Source organism: Trematomus bernacchii, unplaced genomic scaffold, assembly GCF_902827165.1.
Source record: "Trematomus bernacchii unplaced genomic scaffold, fTreBer1.1, whole genome shotgun sequence".
NCBI lineage: Eukaryota > Metazoa > Chordata > Actinopteri > Perciformes > Nototheniidae > Trematomus > Trematomus bernacchii.
In genome coordinates, this window is record NW_022988043.1 from 23038318 (window position 1) to 23064436 (window position 26119).

Here is a 26119-nt window from a genome sequence, read left to right on the forward strand (position 1 = left end):
TTTATTTTCCATGAACCAGTCTTTAAACACTACCAGATCCCATACTGTGTTCTTGTTAGTGTTAACTTCCTGTCTGTCTTCTGCTGCTGATTTCTCTGTTGTCCAGCTCTCTGATTCTTTAACCTCTTTCTCTGTTTTGTATTACTTGGGACAGTTGAACCACTTTTAAACCAAAGTGTCCTGTTCTAAACAAACGTAAAAAAAATAACATTTCATAAAGGAATCCATGGTGTTTTCAACATAACAAAAATGAAAAAACCCTCTTTGCTTTGAAGCCCCAACTATGACCTTCAGAGTCAAATAATTGGTTAAATGAAAGCCCACCTGTGTGCAATCTAAGTGTCACCTGTTCTCTGATATCAACTACATTATCTGTAGAGAAATAGCCCTCTCTGATTAATGCAACAAAGAGACCAAATATTACCCTGAAGGAGCTGGTAAGCTCCACAGCATAGATCGGAGTATCTGAACATAGGAACACTTTATGCCATGCCCTCCACAGAGCTGGGCTTCATGGGGGAGTGGCCAGAAAAAAAACATTGATTAGATAAATATGGCTTTTGCTAAAAGGCATGTGAAATAGAAAAAACTATTTTCAGATGAGACTAACATATGACTTTTTGGCTATCAAGGAAAACACAACCACATCGCCTCTCATCCCCATGACAACACCATCACCACAGTGAAGAATGGTGGGGTCAGCAACATGATGTTGGGATGTTTTTCATCCGCAGGGACTGGGTAACAGGTTAGAATTATGATGGAATTATAAGGAATGTTGAATACAACTAAATGCATAGCATAATGCTAGAGCAACGCTCATGTGGTTTAAGGTGGAACATCTGAATTTCTTTTGGAATGGCCTGGTCAGAGCACACACTTCAATCTAATTGAGAATCTGTGGTATGACTTAATGACTGCTGCTCACCTGGAACTCATCCAACCTGAAGGAGCTGGAGCAGTTTTGGCAAAAAATATCATTGGATATATGTGCCAAGCTTATAGAGACATACCCAAAGATACCTGCAGCTGTAACTGCTGCAAAATGTGGCTCTACAGGTTGATGACTCTGGGGGGAGAATACTAATGCACCCCCATGTTTGTTTAAATATTTTTGCATCTTTAAATGTGGTAGCATGTTGTGTACATCAAAGACTATAATCTCTCCAGAAATCAACTTTAAAAAAGTATTTTATGCAATTAAAGTGGACCTATCATGCTATATTTGAACAATATATTGTAGGGCCATACCTATATAAAGTTTTTTTTTTCAAAATACCAAACAGATCCTGCATTTTAGCCATGCCTCATTTCGCTCTATTTGCTCTTTCCAGCCCTGTTTTTGCAGGGGGCTGATTCTGTGAGCTGCAGCTGACCACGCCCCCCTGCAGGAGAGGGGAGCGTGCTCTGAACAGCTGCTGGGCTGTCAGAAGAGGGGGGAGATCTCTGTCCTCTGTGTTTTATTATATTATTATATAGAGTCATTATTCATTTGTTTTAAAGCTCAATAAATAACAAAGAAGACCTTTGACCGGCACTTTTCTAATTTTGTCCGGAAGATTTAAACTTTAACGGGTATCTTGACCGGCGAAAAAAAAAAAAACTGAAACTCTGCCGCACGGTCCCCTCGTTCCTTGGAAGAGGCGGAGAGGTGGGTGTTTGCCATCTGCTGGTGGACTAACCGGAGAGAATTACAGTGCTTGCCTCGACGGGGAGGGATTGCATTGAATTAAAGCAGCGGGAGCAAACGCTTGCCTCGGGGAGGGAGAAAAAAAGCCACAGCGGAGAATAAACAGAAGGGTAACCATGGTAACCATGCACGGGAAGTCTTCTTCGCTGCTTTTGTGGCAGACTACAGCGCCACTTACAGGCCTGGCATGGCCTGGGCGTGGCCCAACCCCACATTCCCCTGATAGGTGGAGAGTTGGCCCAATAGCCGTAGCGCCACTGTCCTGACGTCGGTAACGTGTTGAAATCTGGATCAGTTTTTATCAGATCCGTTGCAGCCCCTTTTTTAGAGATTTGGGTATGGAGGAAAATAGAGAGGGTTGTGTTTTCTGACACTTGGTGAGTTCCCTGGAACACCGGGGACACATATTCATGTATAAAAGACGTACAAAAGTGCATTTTGCATGATAGGTCCCCTTTAAATAGAAAAAACACAAAGGGGGAATACTTTCACAATGACACATCTCAATCCCACCTAACCAACTGTGTTGTACAGAGTTGTTTGTAAAAAAGAAATCACACTATGATCATTTTAACATATTTTTCAGTGAAGTGTTTCAAAAATAATATTTTCCTCTATCGCAAATCATGTCACAATTGCAATATCAGTGAAAATAATCACAATTATTTTCCCAAATCATGTAGCCTATGATCTAATCTGGCAGATTTGTCTATGGACAGAAAGCGTAACCATATGTGTCTTTAACTGTACTCTTGTTCCTGTTGCAGTATAAGTTGCACAATGACATGTTCATATACAGAACACTCTGCTCACGGCCCCGTCCTGCTCTCTGCATACACCAATATCTCTGCAGCATTATTACTGTTTGTCTTCATTTCTGAAGTATTCCTCTCTGTGGCTCTTCCTCTCTGCCCCCCCCCCCCCCCTCCCCTGCAGCTGATTCAGACTCTTAAGAGGCTGATGAGACCGGCTGTAGTGGATTTCAAGTCCCCACTGGAGCTGTCTGCAGAGGGTGAGAGCACTACACACACGACTCATTTTCTGCTGGCTTTACACAAATATGTTTATTATACCCATGCCCATTAGGGTTGCATGCACAACAAAAAACATATATCCAGAATGTGTAGTGAATCTGCTCTGTTGGCATCACCTCCTCATTCTCTGAGTGTTAACAGAGGTCATTATTCAACAGCAGTAAGCAGCTCAGCTACAATATGAGCGGCTTATCGTCAGGAAACATGCAGGTGTGAACTCACATGTATCCTCACCAGTAATTTCCCCACATCTATTGATGCAATGCTCATTATTTTCCTATTAAAATGGTTATCTCCTCGATGTGTTTTCCCTCTCTCTGCATGAACTTCCTCCCTTTCCTCTCCATACCTGTACTGTGAAGAAGCATTCAGAAGAAAGTGTGTTTTAGTCACATGACTGTACTGAGGACAAATTCTGATCAGTCTTTGGGACTAACGGATTAAAGGTTACGGGATAATGTAGGATACAAAAAGGTAACTGTATGTTACTTGCTACATAAAATAGGAAAACAATACACTACATTTTAAAATAGAGATTAATGTTTCATAGGTGGACGTTCTGCCTTCATTTTTTAAATGCAGTAGACCCATGATTTATCAAACAAAAACACTGTGTTTAATTTTAATTCATGTTTTAATCTAATAAAGCACTTCTAATTGTTATTCTATAGGCTATAATTCATATATAATATCGCATTTCAGATACTAAATATCTTGGTTTCTCTTTTTCTAAGGTTACGTTTGTAACGATCAACTATCAAACATAGCTGTGTTTGATAGTTAAACGCACAAGGGGTTCTTTATATGAAATAATATTATAAAGTTTGTCTATGATGTAACAATAAATACAACTTTATAAGCTATCAAGCTATTATATATGTTTTGCAGCTCCAGATAAAACAAATTGGTGGAACAGGGGGCAAAATGGCTCTTTTGGTCCAAAAGGTTGCAGACCCCTGAACTAACCTAATACAGTTATGTCAAATCTGTTGACATCATATATTGAATTAAAGTCAGCGTTTCAGTTTCTCCCGTGTGCAGTATAAAGCACCCTCATGTAATCTCGTTTTTTCCTTGGTCGTTTTGTGTCTGCAGGCAAAGAGATGATCGAGATGTACTTTGACTTCCGTCTGTTCCGCCTGTGGAAAAGCCGCCAGCACTCCAAGCTGCTGGACTACGAAGACCTCTTGTGATTTGATCCACGTTGCGTTGGCTTGTTGGCCGGTTATCTCCCTTGTGAGCCTGCTGAAGGGCTGAGGCCTGAGAGGTTCTGTGCACAGCTGGAGCAGCCGCACAGCTGGATATTTTTCCCTCTGGAGCGACAGGGTGGCTCTGTAGATTCAGCCCAGCAGTGTACTTTTTCTCCCTTACCGATTTTCACTTTCTGCCTATCTCTCAGAGAAAAGAGAAAGAGGGGGACAAGAAAAAGGAGGAGAGGCGCAGGACTCATCATCCTAAAGAAGATGCTTACTGCAGTTAGACTCCTGAGGATGTTAAGCGTAACGAGGGACAGCTGAGAACAGGGAGAACTCCTTCCTGAGTTTTCTCTCTTAGCCAACCTATCTGCTGCTTTAAGATGGAGGCGTATAAGGATGGTGGTGTTTTCTTTATCAGGTGTGTGCTTACTGCAGCCTTAGAAAATAGATGCCCAGCATCTATCGCTATGTGAAAATACAGGCTTTAGTCTTACTAATTAATTAAAAGTTGTGTTTTTAACACAGCTTTAAATAAATGTATTAGGATTCCGTACAGACTGTTGTATTAACTCAGGTTCAGTCCCTTGTTTGATACTGACAATTGTCCTCACCGTCGGCACATACTGTAGATCCTTCATACTTCACACACAGTCGTCCTCAGTGAACGCTATGACTGTCAGGGATGTCATATTTTAACCTTGAGGGAAAAGAGATTGTTTCCTTTTCTTTAAGTCTTTCAGGTCAACCATGTTTGATCACTTTACTGCATCGCATTAGACCAACACAGCCGACCGTTTGGGTTGCATGTGTGCTCTTGAATTTATTTATTTTCTGCGGATTTGATGAGAAACCATGAAGACTTCCTGCCCCTCATTTGTTTTAGATTAAAGTTGAGGGATGATTCAGGGGAGGAATTCAATTATAATTTATATTCTACTAGTACTATTATTTGATATGTGCCATTCATTCACACATGCTTCCAGTTAGCTTTCCTGTGCACTGTAAATGGCTGACTGAGCAACAGAGAACATACAATAATATTTCGTAAGGACATTTTTAGTCCTACAATAAAGTGTTTGAGCATTACCTGTATATCCTCATTGCCATTGAAGATATAAGACAGGCTATTAGATATTATTGAAGTAGGTAAATGTCTTAATGATACTGTTATTTAGTGTGACTGCAGAGAACAATACTCGCTGCTTTGGAAGTGTGTCTAATACCGGACTGAAGCCCTTTAGGTACACTTAACTGTATTAGGTTACTGTAGTTGTAAGCATAATATTAAGTTTAAATAAAAAAATATTAGGTTCAACTTAATAGTATTGCTTTCAACTAACATACTACAGTTATGTGAAATCTGTTGACATAATACATTTAATTAAAGTCAACATTTCAGTTATTTCAGTGTAGATGAAGGACGAGGCTACATTGTCCTATCATCACAGCCGGGTTCTGATTTATTCTGTATTCGAATGATTGGTTTAATATCATGATTGAGGTCTGTGCTGGTGTTGCTTCAACCTTAATACTGCAGCCAGCTCATGTCGAGTCACAAAGTAAGCATTTAAGCAGATTACTGTCAGAATACTGAATCTGTATACAAATAAGAGTGTTTTGGTATTCAATTTGTCAGACGAGACTGGTTAACTTTCAGAGCCCAATTGCAGCACAGGTTTTATAATGGCCAAAGTATAAAACAGCTGCTATTTCTATTTTAGTTAGTTTAGTAAAGAGTCTTATTACCGCAAATTCTAAACTTTATTTTATTTATGATATGTCTACTGCACTCTGCTGCTTACAGTTTCTCTTATTTCATTCCATTTCCAATGGCTTCCACTTTGCCATCTTTCGTGTGTGGGGAAGTAGGGTTTTGTTAGCAACAAAAACCATTCATATTTTTCACACGTTTGGTTCAACAGAATAATCTAGAGATATTTATACCACTTTTAGGTTTTTTTAAGTTTATAAGCTCGTTAGGCTATAAACAACTACATCACGATTTCAAGGCTGCAGATTGTCACCGCTAAGCTAAGGACGTCTAATGTTTGGCATGATGACATTTAGTTATCTCCAGAGGTGGAAGAAGTACTCAGATCTTGTACTTGAGTAAAAGAAGAAGTACCAGAGTGTAGGAATACTCTGTTACAGTAAAAGTCCTGCATTCAAAATGTTACTCAAGTGAAAGTAGAAAAGTACTGCCATCAAAATATACTTAAAGTACCAAAAGTAAAAGTATTCATTGTGCAGATTGGTCCATTTCAGAATAATATATATGATATGTTTTATAATGATTGATCATGAAAGTGTTCTCAAAGCTGGTAAAGGTGCAGCTAGTTTGAATGACTTTGTATACTGCAGGGTAGCTTGTGAATTTACTCCAGGTGGAACTAAAGTCTGACTTAACACTTGATTATATTTCACATCATTCATCCAGATCTATAAAGTAACTAAAAGCATTAAATAAATGTAGTGGAGTAATAGTGCAATATTTACACAATTGTTCTTAAGTACAATACTTGAGTAAATGTACATAGTTACTATCCACCTTTGGTTATCTAATTTAGACACTTATTAGCTACCGCCGTTTTTATGACACGTATAAGCTTTAGACATTTATGAGTGGAGTGTTTACTGACGTATTTCGCGTTTTTGAACCAAACGTGAAAATCTCCTCAGCCTTTGTTGATGAACTGTCTTATTTCTGCCTTTTAACCACAAACACACTAAATATACCATTGGCTTTAAGATGAGGGAACCGGAAGTGCTAACTAATTTACGAGTTTTAGGACACATTCCTGCCCCCCTTTATCTAGCTACCGTCAATACAAAAAGTCAACACTTACATGGATGGAATTAGTGCCGTGGAAATGTACACTATGCTGAATGCCAAATCAATATCTTGGTAAAATCATGTGAAATGTTGCAGGTTGGTCCATGTCTGCAAAGTGTTCCATTCAGCCTTTTGTTTGTGCTGGCCATGAAATCTGCAATTATTGCAACACTGACTTTATTTCAAATTTGTTAGTAGAGTATATTTCTTAGATATTGCCAGTAGGTGCTCTTGATAACATTGCTTGTTCACTAAATGTATACAACACTTAAATATTCAGTCATGTTTAATTAAACAGCACGGCCCTTTCTCTTTGGACTGGTGCATTGTAGCGCAGATGCTAACGTTTCTCAGAGGCTGTCTCCTGCTCCTGTGAGATAAACTATGCTGTGTTTGCTCAGTGAGCTCTTTGCCTAGAGGTAGGATCTGTGCGTGTTATTGTGTGCATATTCAGGATTTTGCCTCATTCTGAAATGTATTTGTTTAAGCTCTCCAAATCTTCCTCCTGTAGCAATGTGTGAATATTTCTGTATGATTTTTCTAAATCTGTAAAATGTACAAGATAGAGAACATTGTTTAAGGTATTGTATTGGTCTTTAAGATATAAGGATTTAAATGTTGTTGATAAACTGTGGATGATGAAAGGAAACCTGACTGCATATATACAGCATGTACAGTATATATATTTATATAAAGGACTGTTCTGCTTTCTCCTCTGCCACAAACCCCCGAGCCTACTAACATGGCTGCTCAATTCTACTGCATCTCACCACGACGCATATAATCTGCTGCTGTGTTTGGATAAAAAGCAAGTGTAGTTAGATTAAGAAAATTGACAAGAGCTTCATGAGTTCCTAATCATTTTTCCGATAACAATGAAAATAATTTATGCTGAAGATTCCTGATAACGTCTCATGTTGTAGCCCACAGCAACACTGGTAACATTGTGAAAGAGCCCAACAATAGAGTGTTAAGATGCATTCACATGAAACGCGGTAAAATGGCGCTGACGTTGGCTTTGTGTTTGAAAGGGGAGAGTTCTGCCATCGTACTACGAGGAAGAGTTACCCTCGGCACCGCGCACTGTTAGAAACTGTCGTCTAGCTCGAAGTTCAAATGTTTCAACTTTGACTTTGATTGCCGCTGACCTTTATAACAGCTGCACAAGCTAGCAGGGGAGGTAACCATAGAAACAAACTAAACTGGCTGTTTCACCTCAAGCCTCTGTGCTCAACTTCGTGTATCATGTGAATGCAGCTTTAGAAAGCAAACTGTATCATTAGCACTAGCTGGCTAACTTAGCTGATAACATGGTCCAAAACACAACATTAGCAGTGTTACTGTTCAGTTATGTGAAGCATTTTGGAATCAAGGCTTGCTAAGGACAACAGAAACTACACTTTAATCAACCCAACCAATAGTATTTATGGTTCTATTCCCAAAATAATGTAAAGTTGAACACGGTCAAATCCAAAATGTGTCTACACATGACCCAGGTGCATTTATATCTGAATCTGCAGTAAAAACACAGCAAGGATGTAGGACTTCTTTCTTTAATAAAAGCATGCATATTACACATTTAAACATTTAAATCCTACCTCTTTTACCCTGAATTTGTTACTACTAAAACTAAATTGGTTTGATATACTAGCTATGTAAATTTGATATTTCTCCTAATCCTCTTTGGTCTAACATGTTGAGACTCAAGAGGCGCATTCACACCGCAGTACTTTTCCCACAAAGGTTCATCAGAACTTAGTTCATGAGAACTCTTTAGTTCTCATGAACTAAGTACAGATCGCGTTCACACCGGAATAAGTCCCTGGGGAAGGATTAGTAAAATGAATGACGTCACTACTTCTTCTTCTGCTTTGGGTTTACTGGCAGGCCGCAAACAACTTCACGGCGTATACTGCCACCCGAAGTCCCCGGCCGGAAGTCCCCGGAGTTGGGGACTGGCTTCAGTAGAAGCTGCTGGGACTCCCAGCAGCTTCTACTGAAGCCTTCCGAGTAAATCGCCAGAACGCCGACACCTCCTCATCTCCACTGCTCTCATGTTTTCTTTTGTGTTGCCATAAGTTAGTCTCTCTGCATGTGTGCGCTGGGCTAATGCTAATGCTAATAATGCTAATGCAAGGATAATAAAATGGCAGCTTCACAAAACTTTTTGGGAGTTTTACGGGGTGTGGTTTGCAATCCGCCCAGCCAATCAGACATAGGAACCTTTTTCTCCCACGAAAGTACCTGCTCTCTAGCAGGGACGGAAAAGGGGGTAAAAAGGTTCTCATTAACTCATTTTAGTTCTGGCTCTTTTTGGTGTGAACGCGACATTTCGGAACTATATCGGAACTAAAGTGGGAAAAGTACTGCGGTGTGAACACGGCTAATATCGACATACTATCACAAATTACTTACTACTTACTTGCGAACATAGCAAAACCTTTTATCGAGCTCACAGAAAGCAACATCATCATACATTTGAAGTTGTAGGCTTGGTCGCCTTACACTTAAATAAGTCTTGTTTGGTTTTTTTTTTCATGTGATTAGCAAAACCCTCAGAATTTGTATTAACTGCCAGTAAAATGACAGCGAACGTTTTAACCTAAAAAGTACCCAGATAATTTGCTCTCATATATAAGCTAAAAACCTCAGTATGGATTAGAGGAACATGAGAGTGATAATTATTAGTGGGTTTGTTGAGAGACACCCTCTTTAACACAGTCATTTGACTCATGTGATGACTACGGTGCGTACAGTAGGAGCATTGGAGAAAACGGGACAAAGTGATAGAGGAGTTGACAGGATAACCTCTGAGTCATGAAGGGACAGTCTTGGCAAATTTGTTTGGACTTTGGGACAGCAGACAACCTCAGCCACAGACATAAATATCTCAGAAGTCAGCAGACTCTTTAATGAGGACTTGTATTTATAATAACGCAGTTTGAGCAAGCGAGCGATACACAGTTTGACATTAAACCCGCCACTTCTATTCCCTGAGAATATAATTACACAAATCAAGACATTGATCTTTGAACGCATCCTGTTATTTCCCAAAGGAAACAGTGTGTCACCATTATGCAAAGAGGACATTTCCCCCAGTTTGATGGATTATTAATAAACTGGGTTGTGACTTCCCTGCTGCTGTTGCTGGTTTTGTGAAGACTGCCGGGCTCAGCTGGAGCGTGATTGAGTTTGATGAGTTTTATGAGGGTGATGAGGGTGATGGATTGATTGCCCTGACACCTCCAGTCAAGCTGGGATTGTATTTTGGGAAGAGTGGAAAATAATGTGTTTACATAACGTCTGTTTCACTTTGCATCAACTTCTAAGTCTTTTAACTGAGCATTTTGGAAACATTTTCTTAGACTAACAGACTGTAGACCAGATAACGGTTATATAAGGTTCAAAGGTTAATCATCCATGTGTCTTGATATAAAGTATTGTTGATTATAGAAGGTACAATAGCAATTAACATTACCGTGTATCTGGTGATTTTGATACTAGGAAAAGTTAATAATAGTGTTGGGTTGTCCCTCAGAGACACTATAGATGGAACTTTAATCCAATTTGTGTCTGAACTACTGTAAAGAATATTGTTGCATTGCATAATGTTGATTCTAAAAATATTGTTTTTCCATTAAACCTGAACTCTAAACAGTATGTTTTTTTTATTATTGATTAAGTTGTGATGACAATAGAAATGGTCAGAGGTCTGCTTTCATTTTTTGTAACTTACTGTAAGAGGTTGAGGGCAGGGTAGTCAGAGCACCTACATTCCCAACAGGTGGCTCCACCCTCTCCCAATTAGCAGTATTGGGAGCAGGTCTGGAGAGCCACACACCTGGAGCTGATCTCCACCTCTCAAGGGAGACAAAGGGTGCCAAGGCTGCGTTTCACTTCGGTTAAATGGATTCCTTGCGTCCCTCACTTGCGTCGTTTCCCTGCGACTAGTCCCTCCCACCAGGGAAGCATGGAGAGACGCAAGGAAACCACGAGAAGCAGGGGAATGAGTTTTAAGAGCAATGGGACGTCCTTTCCTCTGGAGCGTCACGTGAAGCGACGTCCGTTTGTGATGACGCCGCACAGCTGTTCGTCTGACAGCAGCCAGCTCTGTCCCCGTTATTTTCACAAACACCCCCGCCTCTGTTAGTACACATTTACTGACACAAACATTTGTATCATCTGTTGTAGACCCAAATAAATAAAATCAAATAAGAACTAATTCTCAAAAAAGATAAACGCCATTCTTAAAATGTATAAACGAATATTAGTTTGATTAATATTGAAGAAAAAGAGATATGTTATCTATCAAAACCCAGTTAGATTAACATTCATTGGATTGCACACTTAGTTTGTTTGTGTGGATATGTAGCAAATTAACATGTTAAATAGCACTTAATGACTGACTGAATGGAAATGACAATAAATGAAAATGTAAAACGAAAAAAGCGATCACGAAAATGTTTCCAATAAATGAATGAAATGATTTTTGTCCACTTTGTTGTTCAGATATATCAAATATTTGTAACTGAATGATGCATTCATTGAAACAAAACACAGTATGAACTGAGGAGTGAGTCCCGTGAGTTTCATGTGTTTTCTTCACTCCGCTGGGAAACTGCTCTCATGTCAAGAAGCATCAGATCATTGCATGCGCTGCATCGTCCAATCAGTGAGCGATACACAGTAAGGGGGCGGGGCGAGTGTCTGAGGATTTCATCGAAGGATGGTCTGGTGGTTCCTCGATTATAGCTCCTCCATTATCGCTCCTCGCTCCTCGATCCTCGGTCCTCCGGCAAAAATAAGGCCATTGGGACGCTACTCAAGATGGCGCAGACAAATCAACTTCCGGTGAGACCGAGACCGAGGAGCGAGGAAATGAAAAATAAGAGAAGTGAAACGCAGCCCAAGTCTATTAACTAGTCCAAAAATCAGCTCCTATCGTCTATCCCTATCGTCTATCCCTTGACCTCTGGGTGAGAAGAGACTGCGGTACTTTAGAGAATCCGACTGCACTTTCACTATCCGACGTGTTTATGATGCGCCAGCGGACATCATAAATGTGCGTCTGCTGCTGTGGGGAAACTATGGAAACTACAGTTTTCTATACAGCGGACTACAACATGGATGTTTAATAAGAACGAGGGACTACTGTAAACTCATCTAGAGACTCTGCACCGTGCTCTGATGCTGTTGTTTTATGCTTTATGAACGTGGACAACAGAGAAACATATTCTTCATGACCAAAGTTGGAATTGAAATAAAAAAGGAAAGTGAAACTTAAGCTCATCACCCTCTCCCTCCGGTCCACATTAATACAAATGATCCCAATACGTATGATTGTATGAACTATGAAAAGATCTTAAAATCAATACAAATGTATTTATTATAAACGTTAGTCCTTAACATCTATCACTGTGTATATCACCATTCAAACATCTTTTTAAAAGTTGAACAAACCCCACACAGCTCAGTAAAGACTGTGAAATGTTGACTTTATTTGATCATTTCAGTAAAAACTAACGTTCATAACGTTCATCCTCGTGCGAGGAAATGTGATTGGCGGCGATTTCATTTGAACGGGACGGCGCATTCAGACCCCAAGTAGACGGAAGGAATGAGGTATTTGCGGTCTACAATGACAGAGAAGAGACTGTCAAGTTTGGCTGTACTCAGCATTGAATCAAAACGCACTAAAGCTTTAGATCTTAATAAGTTTGTGAGGCGTTTTGCTGAACAAGATGGTAATCGCCGCATTCAGCTGTTATAGGCATGCCAACTTGATGCTCTGCTCACGGATGACTCGATGAGCATAAAAAACTGTTAAGATGATGACCTTACGTGTGTAAATATATTTTTTTCTTTGTGGGGTCTGCCCCCAAAAAACTGTTTTAAGTCCGGAGAAAGTCAAATAAGACGGTGTGTAAAACTACACTGCCCAGCCAAAAAAAAGTAACCACTTTGATTTAACTAGGCCAGTAGGTAAGGACTTTCCACTGGATAATAATACCCCTGCATTATAGCAACAACAACAATAACTAGAGAATGCAATTCCTGAATAAATTGCTAGTGGGAATGCTTTATGCTGAAAAGCTGACGCTAAACTGCTATGCTGAAATGTAATGTGTAAGAAGAAAGTGAATAATTTAGATTGAAATGATACATGAACACTGGGGGCTTGAATGTGTGATGAGAGAAGAAAAGAAAGTAAAAAGGCTTGGAAAAGCAGGAGAATATTTGAACTGCAAACTTTTGAACTAACTTGATGGCGAATGATCTGTCGCCATGGCAACGGTATTTGATGATACCCCATAATACGCTTAGATATGTTGATGGCTGCATCGTTACCAAACCTGTTTAGTTTTGGGCTGTTTGGAGCATTTTCACTGAAGTTATGAGAACACCGTGTTTCAAGGTGAGCATTGTGTTGCCATGGCAACGGCATTTGAAGAAACCCCATAATTGACGTAGAGCTGTTGAGGGCTGGACCGGTGATATACAAGCAAAGTTTGGGGGATGATCAGACCGTGTCCATTGGACTTACAGCGACATCGTGCTTCATGGCGAGTGGTCTGTCGCCATGGCAACGGCATTTGATGACACCCCATAATACGCTTAGATGCGTTGATGGCTGCATCGTTACCAAACCTGTCAATGTGACATCATCGTGTTCCATGACACAGGTGTTTATATTTGAGCTAACGACAACAGCTGTGTGTCACCAATAATGTATAAAATAGGTGGAACATGTTGAAGTCAGTATGAAGTCTCCATCAGACAGAAAAGAATAGGCTCAGACAGTCTGTTAAACTCCAGTGACCACGTCGTTAGCTCAAACACGAACACCTGTGTGTTATGACATCATCGTGTTCCATGACACAGGTGTTTATATTTGAGCTAACGAGGTGTGCAGAGATGGTAGGTATCTGATATCTGTGAAATTTCAAAACGTGAAGCATGTCAAGGAAGTTGAGTATCTGAAGTGTAATTTTTGTGTACTTTCGGGTTAATAATGTGGCCTTTTTGGCAGTTTAACTAAAGGTGTGCGGCTGCTGCTGTGAGGAAATATCAGCCTGAAATTACAATGGGTTTTAATGGAGACATGTTGAACGTTTTTGTCACTTCATGCCCTCAAGAGGCATTTTGTTTAATTATTTTTGCTTAATTATTTGTCATTTTTCAAGCTACGAGATGTTTTCCTACGTTTGTCATGAAAGATTATGTCTCAGGAATGTAGGGTTTGGGAATTATGGCAGTTTTAAAAAAAAATATTAAGGCAAATTTCAAGATTTGCTCCACTCTAGCTGTGACATCACGCACTCTAGTTAATGTTAAAATCTGAAGAAAACTTCTTTAACAAGGTCTGAACAATGTTTAATATCTCTAAAAGTAAGAATCAGATTTAAAAGTTGTGTTACACGAATAATGTCAGAAAGATGTGTAACATTTTAAAGTTGGAATGAGGTTTCTGAGTGAAAGTATGAATGAACAGTTAGCAGTTGAAGTCGCATGAAGATTTGTTGAAGTCTGAAGAATTTCTCCATTGACTTCAATGGTTAAAAATGTGATGAATTATGGGATGTATCTCTGGAATTATGAAAGTTATGAATGATAAAAGTAATAGCCATTGATTCCCGACCGAGCTGAACCTTTTGATGTTTGAACGGAGTTTCTGCGATGTTGAATGTGGGAGGAGAAGACGGACAAAATAATTGGACGGAATAATAAGAATAAGAATTTTGTCCGTAGCATAACATATAGTTGGAATGCTGTATCAGCATTCCCACTAAATAACAATAATAATAATAATAATAGCAATAATAATTGGGAGGGGGGGCGCGGCTGTTCTTATGTTCTCTGAGGGGAGGCTCACCTTCCCACACTTTGAAAACCTCTGATCTAGAGAATTCGAACGGCACTTGTCATGGCTGCCACTGAGGTACTTCCGGGTCATTTCACTCCGTTAGGAAGGTTTCTAAGCTAAATGGACTATTCGACTGCAACCCCTGCGTCCCTCACTGCGTCTTTTCCTTGCGTTTTAGTCCCTCCCACCAGGCAAACATGGAGAGAAGCAAGGAAATATGTTTTAAGAGCGATGGGACGGCCTTTCCTCGGAGTGTCACGTTAAGAAAATACGTACAGCGCCACGGCTTCCACAGATAAAATATTTGTATATATTTATTGTCAAAGCATTTAATATATTCATTGCTATCGGGATGTTAAGAGCATTCCATGGAATATAACAAAAAGTGTTTCTGAAGTGAATTACCTACCCTACCTTTAAGCAAATTCCTCGTATGTGTAAACCTGATTCTGTAATGTAATCAGTAACCTAATCTGAGTCACAAAATATAAAAGAAATGTACCCTGATTACTTTCAATAGATAGTAGCCTACAGAACAGCACAGCCTACAAAGAAGAAATGAAATCGGATTATTTTATAACAGGCCCAACAACAATCTTCTGCCGCTCTGCCAACCCTGATCGATCTTCAATCATATGACCTCGGCTCACCGGTAATCCTCCGTCAGCGCGCACTCCAGATACAGAAGACAACAGTAATGTACAACCCCGCTTACACCTACTGAGAGCGGGAGGACAGCTTTCCCAAGACACTGATGGAGCTATTGTGGTGGATGTTTAGGGGGAGGGGTTGTCATCTGTACTGTACTACTACTTCCAGGATTGTCCAGACTCCTCTTTGCCCTCCCCCCCTTCCTTACTGTATGCTTTATAGATATCTCCTTCCAACTATCCATTAAAGGCATGTCTTCTCAGTCGCTTTGCCTTCCAGCTGTCTCAGCACTTTCAGGGTCAGTCATTACCAGCGAGTCCCATGAACAGTCGGACCCTCGCGGGACCTTAGCCATTAATTGAATGCTGGGCAAACCTTACCATAGGGAGTTCCCACAGTCCTGTTCATCATTGAGCTGACGGTTTATGATTACAGGCATTTGAGGAGTGGTTAAAATGAGTACAACTGATTCATGATGAAACTGTATGGAAACATTTAGTTTGTTGGAATAATACATTTAATTAAAGTCAACCTTTCAGCTTTTTCAGTGCAGTATTTTTCTTTTATAAATCAGATATCAACCAACTGCATTCAAAACAAAAAAAAACAAGATAAAAATACCTAGTAGTCTCAATCAAAACCACATGAAAAAATCAGGCATTACGTCTACCTATATAGATCTTTATTTTAAATTGTATTGTTACATTGGCATCTTGCTAGTAATCCCCATCTTTAAAAATGTAACAGTAATCTGATGATTACTTATTTTAATGTAACTGTAAGGGAATACAGTAACTTTTTGTAATCCTGTTACATGTAATCAGTTACTCCCCAAACCTGTGGGTAATTTGGGCCAAAGGGCATCATGTGACCTGGGTGCACAGCTCCTGCTAGTAATCCCAATTTTTTAGAAATATGTCAGTAAGGCAAGGTAAGGCAAGTGTATTTATATTGCACCTTTCAACACAAGGTTATTCAAAGTGCTTACAAAAATGAATCACATCAAGAGCATCAGGAAATAGTGCAGCGGAAACAAATTATAAAATGGCATGGCTAATGTAACTCTAATGGAACACATTTATTTTGTATCCTGATTACATAATCCCATTACATGTAATCCTTTTTTCCCAAGCCTGACAAAAATACACTCAGTGCTGGCCTGCGATCTGCCTCTTGCGACACAAATGTCCTTCCAAAAATCCATCCTCCAAAATCAATTATTACTTCAGTCTGCGATAGGTCATCTTTCCTGATCCCCACTCTTCAGTCCACAGTCTCCTCCTGGCCTACTTCAGTCACACACACACACACGTACACATACACACATACAAAATGGCGGCACACATCGCTCTGTTTTCTTTACATCGATTGATCTGAAAAGCCTTACAACACACCTTCATGCTCTAATTCACAGACTGACTGTCACTAAATCATGCTGGCCATTCATTGTGAATGAAGGGACATGATCCTCCTGGCCTGCTTTTTATACGTCTCGCACTTGCAGGCTGTCCATCTATCAAATTGGTGGCATGGGCATCACTTTGTTTGAAAGGTTTTTGAGACACTTTAGCACCGGTTTGGTTACTTGTTGGGCATATCAACTTTATGAGGTGATAATATGTCAGGGTTGTGTTTGCACCTCACTGAACATACTGAAACGTTGACTTTAAAGGGCCCATGTCATGGCCATTTCTACTGATCATAATTCCATTGTTGAGGTATACTAAAATAGATTTATACTGTGCAATTTTCCAAACTCACATTGGTTTCTCATACAGCATCTCTGTATAGTATGTGTATTCACCGGTATTCACTCTCTGTCCTAAACGGCTTGTTGGAGCTCCTTCTTATATCCGTTAGCGCAGCTAGCACCAGGTGCTATTAACAACAGGCTGGTACCTCGCTCCCACGCTCACTTGCACTTTGGCTGTGAGCTGCGGGCGCCAGATAAGCCAACATCCCCCACTTTCATCACTTACAGCGCCCATCGTACAGGGCAAATGAAAAGTGTAACCGGGGTGAAAAGGGTGTTACATTTACTTAATTATGAATGTTCAAGGCCGAAAATTAGGATGAGCACCAACGGTCAAAAATGTTTTTTCCCCTCCCAGAGCTGCCAGTGCAGCGCCCCCCCAGATCTGGTGCCCAGGCGAACATCTATAACGCCAATGCTAAGGACCGGCCCTGCATGAAAGGGAGCAAGGTCATTGGACAGACAAATTACAAATTAATTAATTAATAATGCATGGGCCCCTGGTAGGCTCTGAGCCCTGGTACGTTGCACTGGCTGCACCGTCGATAGTTACGCCACTGGTCACTGACCCTGGCATGTTATCTATGATTACTATACGCTTTTCATTCATAATTTCAGCGGGAGGGAGGGGGAGCGGCGCTGAAGAACAGCAGAGTGCGGGTTGACAGGTGTCTGTGTTGACATTCCCCTTATTGTGGAATAAGGGGAATGCAGAGGCAGGCTACACGTGTCTTAGGTTCAAGTCAGACAACTAATGTCTGGGTTAGTGTTCATGACTTGATGTTTATGTCATCTTAATGGTTAATCTCAATGCACACACATTTTCTGCGCTTTCCAATAGTTTAAAATAGTTTTATTCCACTGTTAAATAACCTGTTCAATACAAACATGCCACTTGTACAAATTATATAACATTTCTGTGAACTGATATTTGTTTAGTGAGCTTATTAGAGGATGTTCCTTGTTAATAATTACATACAATACATGGAATTTGTGTGTGTGTGTGTGTGTGTGTGTTCCAAGTGAATCTGCAGCCCCCTGGTGGCCAGTACATAAATTATGTGGCCCCCACCACCATCCAAGTTGCCCATCCCTGGTTTAGAGAAACAGGATTAACAGAAGGGGGAATCTGATTATAGCAGCATCTCAACCAAAGTATATTACCAGGTCAGCGTGGTATACTGAACATGTTCACTCATTTCCTGCCTGAGCCTAATACCTTCTTTTAACCTGGGTTTTCATGGATCTTCCTTCAAAGATGCTTTCCAGGAGCTCATCAGCAGAACAGTATTTTACAGAGGTCACTGTGATACCCTCTGTTTGCCTTACAGGTTGTTTTGGGATTCCTCTGAAGCTCCACAATTACTACTATTGCAATTAGTCTTAATGCAAATAGCAAAGGCCTACAAAAAAGTATTAAGAGAATATATAATTGAAACATACATGTTATTATAATAAATAAAACAATTGTGGTTTATATTATTTTGACCATGGTAGCTGTTGCACGGTAATAAACTGTCTGACATAAAATAAGAAATTAACTATGAACTGAACATTCAAATTGTCCCGGTGGTCAGGGTAGAATATGAGCAGAAGAGAAATTAGACAAATTGTACGGCAAGGCAAAACATAAACTGTCCAACAGCAAAATCCGTCCAACAACATCAAGGATCTGACCACAACTAAAAGACAAGCAGAACTTAAATAGCAACAAGACTAATCACAAAGACAAGACACAGGGGGGAGGGAGGAAACCCCCAGGGGCACCAGGTGAACACAATCAGGCAATCAGACAGGAGGGAAACAGAGGTAAAAACAGACACTTTTCAAAATAAAACGGGAAAACAAAGACAGATCTTGAGATGAGCAAAATAAAACAAAGACAGATCGTGACAGTATAGGCACGTCAAATACAAAGATGTCTCCATGTCGTGTCATCGTCCGGCCTGAGGACTGTCACGCAGGCTTTCAGTTTCATGAGTCAGTACACTGACAAAACTGGAATGTTAAGTCACATTAAAATCTTATAAATTATAAATTACAACAAACTAAATGATAACATACATGTTCATCTTTAATCTGTTCTATTTTCAACCAGTCCTCAAATGCCTGCATTGAAAAAAACTGAAACGTTGACTTTAATTTCAGTTTTTTCAGTGTGTAATCATAAATTGTCAGCTCAATGATGAATAAACTGAAACATAATTAAAACGTACTTAAATAAATGTATTTTGTAAACAAATTACATACAATTGTATAAGGTTAGCTGAAAGCAATAATATTAAGTTTGAATAAAAAGAAAGGTTCAACTTAATATTATTGCTTTCAGCTAACCTAATTGGTTTACATAATACATTTCATTACAGTTTCTTTTCCATTGCTAAAACACGTTTTTTGACAACAGGGCTCATTTTGTCGAAACACTTACACAAAACCACACACCCAAAGTGCAAAGCACATCATATATCCTGCAAAAGGAAGCACTGCGCCCAAAACTACATAAGCACTTACCAAAGACTTTTGCACCAAATGGCCCTAACTTCACTTATAGTACAAGACACTTTGTCCAACCAACTACACACTGTGGTGCTCAATCTAAAGCGCACTCATCTTTTATGCTGTGTGTATGTAGAGAATGCTGCATAAAAACATTGTTCAAGTCTACAAAAATATGTGCAGAAACACAAATATACAGTTGTTATACTTTTGTTGTTCTCCAAAACAAATTGGTGCAACTGTCCTGCAAAACACATAGTTACAGTTGTGTAAACACAAATGATGCCTCTGTCAAATCCAGTAAAGTGAAAGGAAAACTTTGAGGAAAAATAAATAAAAAGAATATTTTTAGAAAAAAGCATTTGTACCACCTCACTGGGTCTGACCACAGCCCCTCATCCACCTGCAGAAGAAGCATCACCTGTAGCCTGACGGTCATACAGATACAGGCATTATGCTGCAAATAACTGACTTCAGTTCATCCTCCCTTTCTCTCTTATCCTCCCTCTCACTCTTATCCCCCCTCCACCTCTTCCTCTTGCTGCTGTCCATATATCCATTGTTGTTTTTATACATTTCTTACATGAAGCCTTTTTCTAGTGCTTACATCCTGATTGATGAGTCAACAATAAAGCAGTTTGGTGTTTACGGTCATTTGGCATGTGTGTTTGTTGATTGGTTCATGTGTGTAGCATTTTTAATGGCAGTGTTTTGAAAATGGCAAACAAGTGAAAATGTCAGATGTGTGTGTCTCACTTAGAGAACCGTGTGCAGTGTTTTGCAAAAAGTGCCGAGTTGAATTGCAAATTGGGTGCAGAGCTGAAGATGTGTTTAGAGTTCTGGAGATTTGAGCTGAGGTTTTGCTCTTTGAGTGTGAGTTTAAATAATGATGCTTTACGTGAGATTTTTGTGTGTTAGCAACTGAAAAAAGTCAACGTTTAATAAAAAAAAACTGAAATGTTTACTGTACTTGAGTACATTTTCTTTTATCAGTACTTTACTCCACTAATTCTTTTTCTGATGACTTTTTACTTTGACTTCTTACATTTCTAACACAAATACCTGTACTTTCTACTTCTTACATTTTCCAAACAGGCTGGTTCCTTTAGTTTGAATGTGTGTTTGGTGGCGTGATCATTATTATTTAGAGTCATTGCGTGCCTATTGATTTGAACACGATCCGTGTATCCATCATTTCCTGGTCTTCTCTAAAGAAGAGGGACCAATGAAAACTTTTTCATGTTGCCGTTGTTCAGCATCAAAACATTCATTAGCTAACAATGACATTATTGTTCTATTAATATAAAAGGAGGTCAGTTAGAGTATTTTTAAACACGAGTATCTGTACTTCTACTTGAGTAAAGGATGTGTGTACTTTTGCCATCTCTGTGTGTGGTCAGGATCAGCAGTGTAATGAGCCAACACCCCTCTGTGGACAGGCAGTGTAATGTCTGAGGACAGTCTGGAACCATGCTGTTAACATCCTGTTGTTCCACTGTCTGACCTGTCACTGTCATAAATGGTCGACTGTTTGTTACATGGCTTTAAGACGTATTAGGTAAAAAAAAAGACATGTCATAGAGAACACACAGTTACTATCAGATGTAAAATGAGCAGCAATAAACGGGCATTTTAAGAATAATGTTGTATATGTTTTATTGTTCAAACTTATATTTCCCACTGTTCATGTATGTATCCACTAGAAGTAATTATTTTATTCTATTTTTGTTAATCCTACTCTGTAGAGATGATATGAAACATAAGCACTTTCAGTTTCTACTTTTACAAATGTACACAATATAGATTATCATGTGTAGAAAAGGATTTTGTCAAATGTAACTTTTGTATAAATTGTGTGCACCACATTCTTTACATTTATGCACAAAAAAGACACTCCTTATTACTCCTTACTTATAATATAGAAAAAAATTGAATATATCGTTATTGTCATCATACAAAGTAAAACGACATTTCTTTGGCATCTCTCACTGCAGTAATACAAATATTTATAAAGAATTGTGGTTGCAGTCTTTGAGGGGTGTGTGTGTGTGTGTGTGTGTGTGTGTGTGTGCACTGTTGTTGTAATGTGCTCGGAGGTTGGACAGGGATGGGACAGATGGAGGCCACAGCTCTTTTATTGTATCATTACTTTGTGCCCTGTAGTGAATCCTGATTTCAGGTTTGTATGTCCTTGGTTTAGAAGCTAAACTAGGCCAAAGGCATTTTTCCATTTTAAATTGGTGAGACCAAAAATCTAAATTGCACTTTTTACTGCAGATTCTGTGCAATAAAAGCCTCATTTTCATTGTTTACTGAAGGCAATATAAAGCAAACGTAGTCAGATTACATTAGCAAGGCTATTGAGCAGTTGCTTTATGTACATGTATTTCCTCCTAACACATACTATTTGAAACCTGTGTGACATAACGCAGCCTATTACAAAATGTGAAAGAGAAGAAGATCTGTGACCTCATCAGGCCCATTCTTCTTCTGTTGTCGGGCTGTTAAAGGACCCACTGAATCTTTCATGATCTTTTGATGTGTGTGTGAGTTCAAAGGGAGGCCTTGCTTTGTACATTACTTGAAATGTTTCCATTATATCTCCACACTGATTATTCTACGAAGCTTTGCTTCAAAGACACATCATTATCATGGTCAACAGCCTCCAGGAAACAAGATAGAAACACACACACTTACCTTTGCATGTGAGATTACACACGCATAAATATCAACAAGACGTTTTTTTATTAATTGAATTATGTAAGATATTTAGGATCAGAAATGACTTTGAGTACAAGCTGCCTGTCACTCAGCATATTCAGGCAGCAGCCTATACACCAACAATGAAACACATGAGCACATACTACAGTTTAAAAAAGCAAAAATAAAATCTGAGCTGACAGAAAATGCTCCGTTTTAGTTTAATACACACAGTTAAGCTCACACACACTATTTTATGAACAGGTTCATGCCTGAATATTAGATAATAGTGTTGACTGGCAGGGCCTCTCATTGTTCAGTTGTCTTACATAAATAATACACTTAAGTAAAGTATTTTATTTTGCATATGTGTTTGATATTGCGGTAATCAAAAAGTGATAAAAAGTAATCAGGTTACAGTACATTACTTTTATATTTTGATACTCAGATTAGGTTACCGTTTAAATTACATTCAGGTAACTAGTAATTGTAATAGGCATTTTTAAAGTAACCCCCCAACCTTGTTTATATTACCACTATTATCACCCTGTATACATGATGTTAGAGTCACACACAAGGTCAATTAAGACTCAATCTCAGGTCTATATATAAGTATATCATATACTTATCTTATCATTACTTTGGCGCAGTGAACTAAAATCAAACACTGAAAAACTGTGGAAGAAAACTAGAAAAAACATTAAATCAATCAGTTGTTTATCCATCTTTATGGCCAGTTAGTTGTGTCGACTCAGTTTAAGGAATCCTGTCTGGTGGAAGAAACAGAGTACATTTACTCAAGTAATATACTTAAGTATAAGGTACTTTACTTGAGTATTTCCATTTTATAATACTTTATACCTCTCCACATTTACATTTTGCAAGCAAAATTGTACTTCTTACCCCACTACATTTATTAACAACCATGGTTACCTTCCAGGTTCAGTTTATCAATACAATATAAACCAACTAATACATTATGATATACAAATATGGACTACGATCCCCAATAAAAAGTAATTGAAGTTAGTTCCACCTTTACCAACTGCAAAATATACAATTTAATGTATTTTTATTATAATCCAGAAATGTAATTGTAGTAATAAATCGGTAATAAACAATGTAAACATTGTAGGTTAGGCACCTCTTCAAGTTATAAGTGTAGAGTGCATAAGGGCTTATAATATATGGTGCAACTATATTATGGCCATCCTCATGCTCCATCATTTCCTTTCAGTTTGTGCAGACACTTTTGGGGGTTTAAAAAATGTGTTACACAGATCAGGAGCCACATTACATTTTTCACCCCCTCCAAATTTCCACATTAAGACCTTGAAAAATGATAGAAAAAGTCATCCTGTGATAAAGGATCATAAACTTCTGACCTTTTCTTTAGAAACCCACTTACTGTCAATATGTCAAAGAAAACCATACTGAATGTCCTCATTCTGTGGTTCCTAGCTATCAGCTCACAATAGGTCATTTTATACAGCAATGTCCAGTTTAAAAAATTGTCTCACTCCAACTGGGACCAGCATCATTCCACGTTGGACTCATTGGATCCACAAGAATCTCAGCGTTCAAGTCCTACCCAATTTCCCAGGACTACTTAGCGATTTCTAGCATGCAGACATATGCAAATACACTGTTTACGACTTGTGGTTTTCCATAGAGCCAGATATCTTGAGGTGAATGGTTAATGGACCCCTGTGAACACGGCCATGCCAAAAAGTTGCCTAACTTTTGAGCATTACATTGTGGAAATGGATACCTTTCTCATTCATATGATACCAATGTCTTCACTCTAGCTTTCAAACATAGCCTACGCAGCCTATGAAATACAGTTGTGTGGGCCTCAGGTGGTTTAAAGTGAATAGTCCACCTTAAATGTAGAAAACCCCCTTCATAACTGGTAAATTTATCATTTCTTCCCATTCGTGAGTGACTTTCCAAATGTAGTTTTATTCCTGTATGTAGAAGCCTACTTGTGTTTTTGTGTAACACCTGTATTTAAATGTTCTATTTACATCAAGCAAAAATAAATCTGTATCTCTGAACTTTGAGAAGTTAAATATAACTGGAAGAATCTCTTTGAATAGGATGGTGTATTTTGTGAAAGGTCATTTTATATTGCAGACACACACAAAGCAGAAAGTAGTAAATATTGGTAAAATAAAAGGAATTTCAACCCCCAAAAGGTGGCCGAATTTGAAAAATAAGTCAGAAAAAGAAAGATCTTAAATATTAACACGCTCATGTTCAGTAAGTTAGGTAACTTAATTAACTCTTATGACCAATGGAAAAAAAGAGATAAATAAAATGTGCATTTTGCTATTAAAAACAACCACTTCTTGTTATTTCACTATTGAGAAATGTATGGTTCTTTGAAGCAAAATCCACAGAATATCTCAAACATGCTAATTCATCACGCTGAAACAAGGCCTAGAGCAGCGCGTCCTTTGTTCACGAAAAGCTGATATGTTACAGGTTCTTAGTGTCATTCCAAAATAATCTAACTAATAAATATCTTAAAATAAGACCAACATCAAAAAAATGACAATGAATATAAAATGTGATGCTGATGTTTGAGGTTGACGTCTCTTTCTTTTAAAATCCATCAAATCTGTTCAGCTTCTGATTCGTTCATGGTGCATTTTTTTATCCCAATATATAAAAAGATGACCTGTGGTAGATAGAAGAGGATGAAAACACACCAACAGACTGAGAAAGCAAACACTCCGCCGAGGAAGAAGAATCCGTTAAGACATTTTAAAGAAGAACATTCCAAGTCACAGCACTATTCCTTTGAACACAGAACGTGTCAAAGCAAAGTGTCCATGAGACGTCGGAGGAGTCTCCTGTAAAAACCACTTCAGTTAAGTGTCTCCATGGAGGTGCGTTGTGTCGTAGAGAGAGGGATGGACTCAGGGTCAGTCAGCTTCCTGCCCTCACTCACCCACACTCCCGATGGGGGGGGGGGCATCCCACACGGACCCCTCAGCTCGTGGTCACGTCAGATTTTGGCAGCAGCTCCAGACTCTCAGCAACCTCCCCCAACTCATCCAGCAGCTCTGTGAACGCTGGCCGTCTGAAGCACTCCACCTGAGGGGGGGAGAGGAGGGGGGAGGAGAGGAGGGGGGAGAAGAGGAGGACAGGAGGAGAGCAGGAGAGGAGGAGAGGAGGAGGGGAGGAGAGGAGGGGGGAGGGGAGGGGGGAGAGGGAGGAGTGATCTGGTTCTTAACTTGGCAAAATACAACCATGTTGAAATACTTTCCTGTTTTCATAACTATACTGAAGAAAAAAAGGAAAAGTCTATTATATTTGACTCAAACAGAGGTGGAAGTAGTACTAAGATCTTGTCTGCAATTAAAGTGTTATCAAAACTGGTAAAGGTGGAACTCATTTCAATTCCTTTATTTTCTGCTGGGTTGTTTGTAAATGTAATCCAGGTGTAACTAAAGTCTGATTTAATTGTTGATCATATTGTTTAACATTAATCTATATCTGCAAAGTAACTAAAGCTAAACTGAATCCATCCATCCATCCATCCATCTTCTCCCGCTTATCCGTGGTCGGGTCGCGGAGGTATCAGTTCCAGCAGAGAGCCCCAAACGTTCCTTTCCCTGGCCACATCAACCAGCTCTGACTGGGGGATCCCAAGGCGCTCCCAGGCCAGCGAAGAGATATAATCCCTCCACCTGGTTCTAGGTCTACCCCTTGGTCTCTTCCCAGCTGGACGTGCCTGGAACACCTCCCTAGGGAGGCGCCCAGGTGGTATCCTTACAAGGTGCCCAAACCACCTCAACTGGCTCCTTTCGACGCGAAGGAGGAGCGGTTCAACTCCGAGTCCCTTCCGGATGACTGAACTTCTCACCTTATTCCTAAGGGAGACGCCAGCCACC

At 39.4% G+C, this 26119-nt stretch overlaps 2 protein-coding genes across 6 annotated transcripts in view; one reads left to right on the forward strand and one right to left on the reverse strand.

Annotated features, from left to right (window-relative positions):
- The window catches only part of nsmfb (NMDA receptor synaptonuclear signaling and neuronal migration factor b), a 69583-nt gene extending 65424 nt beyond the window's left edge, over positions 1–4159 (forward strand). Inside the window, 2 exon segments of the mRNA XM_034118217.1 lie at positions 2627–2702; positions 3820–4159. Coding sequence (XP_033974108.1) covers positions 2627–2702; positions 3820–3917 — 174 coding nt within the window. The 3' untranslated portion in view covers positions 3918–4159.
- Positions 4160–22245: 18086 nt separating this feature from the next.
- zgc:162952 (PKc_LIMK_like_unk domain-containing protein) overlaps positions 22246–26119 on the reverse strand; it is a 47455-nt gene continuing 43581 nt past the window's right edge. For all 5 annotated transcript variants that reach the window (XM_034118230.1, XM_034118227.1, XM_034118229.1 and 2 more), the window contains one exon: positions 22246–25319. In XM_034118230.1, the coding sequence (XP_033974121.1) occupies positions 25215–25319 (105 nt within the window). In that variant the 3' untranslated portion in view covers positions 22246–25214. The remainder of the gene's footprint in view (positions 25320–26119) is intronic.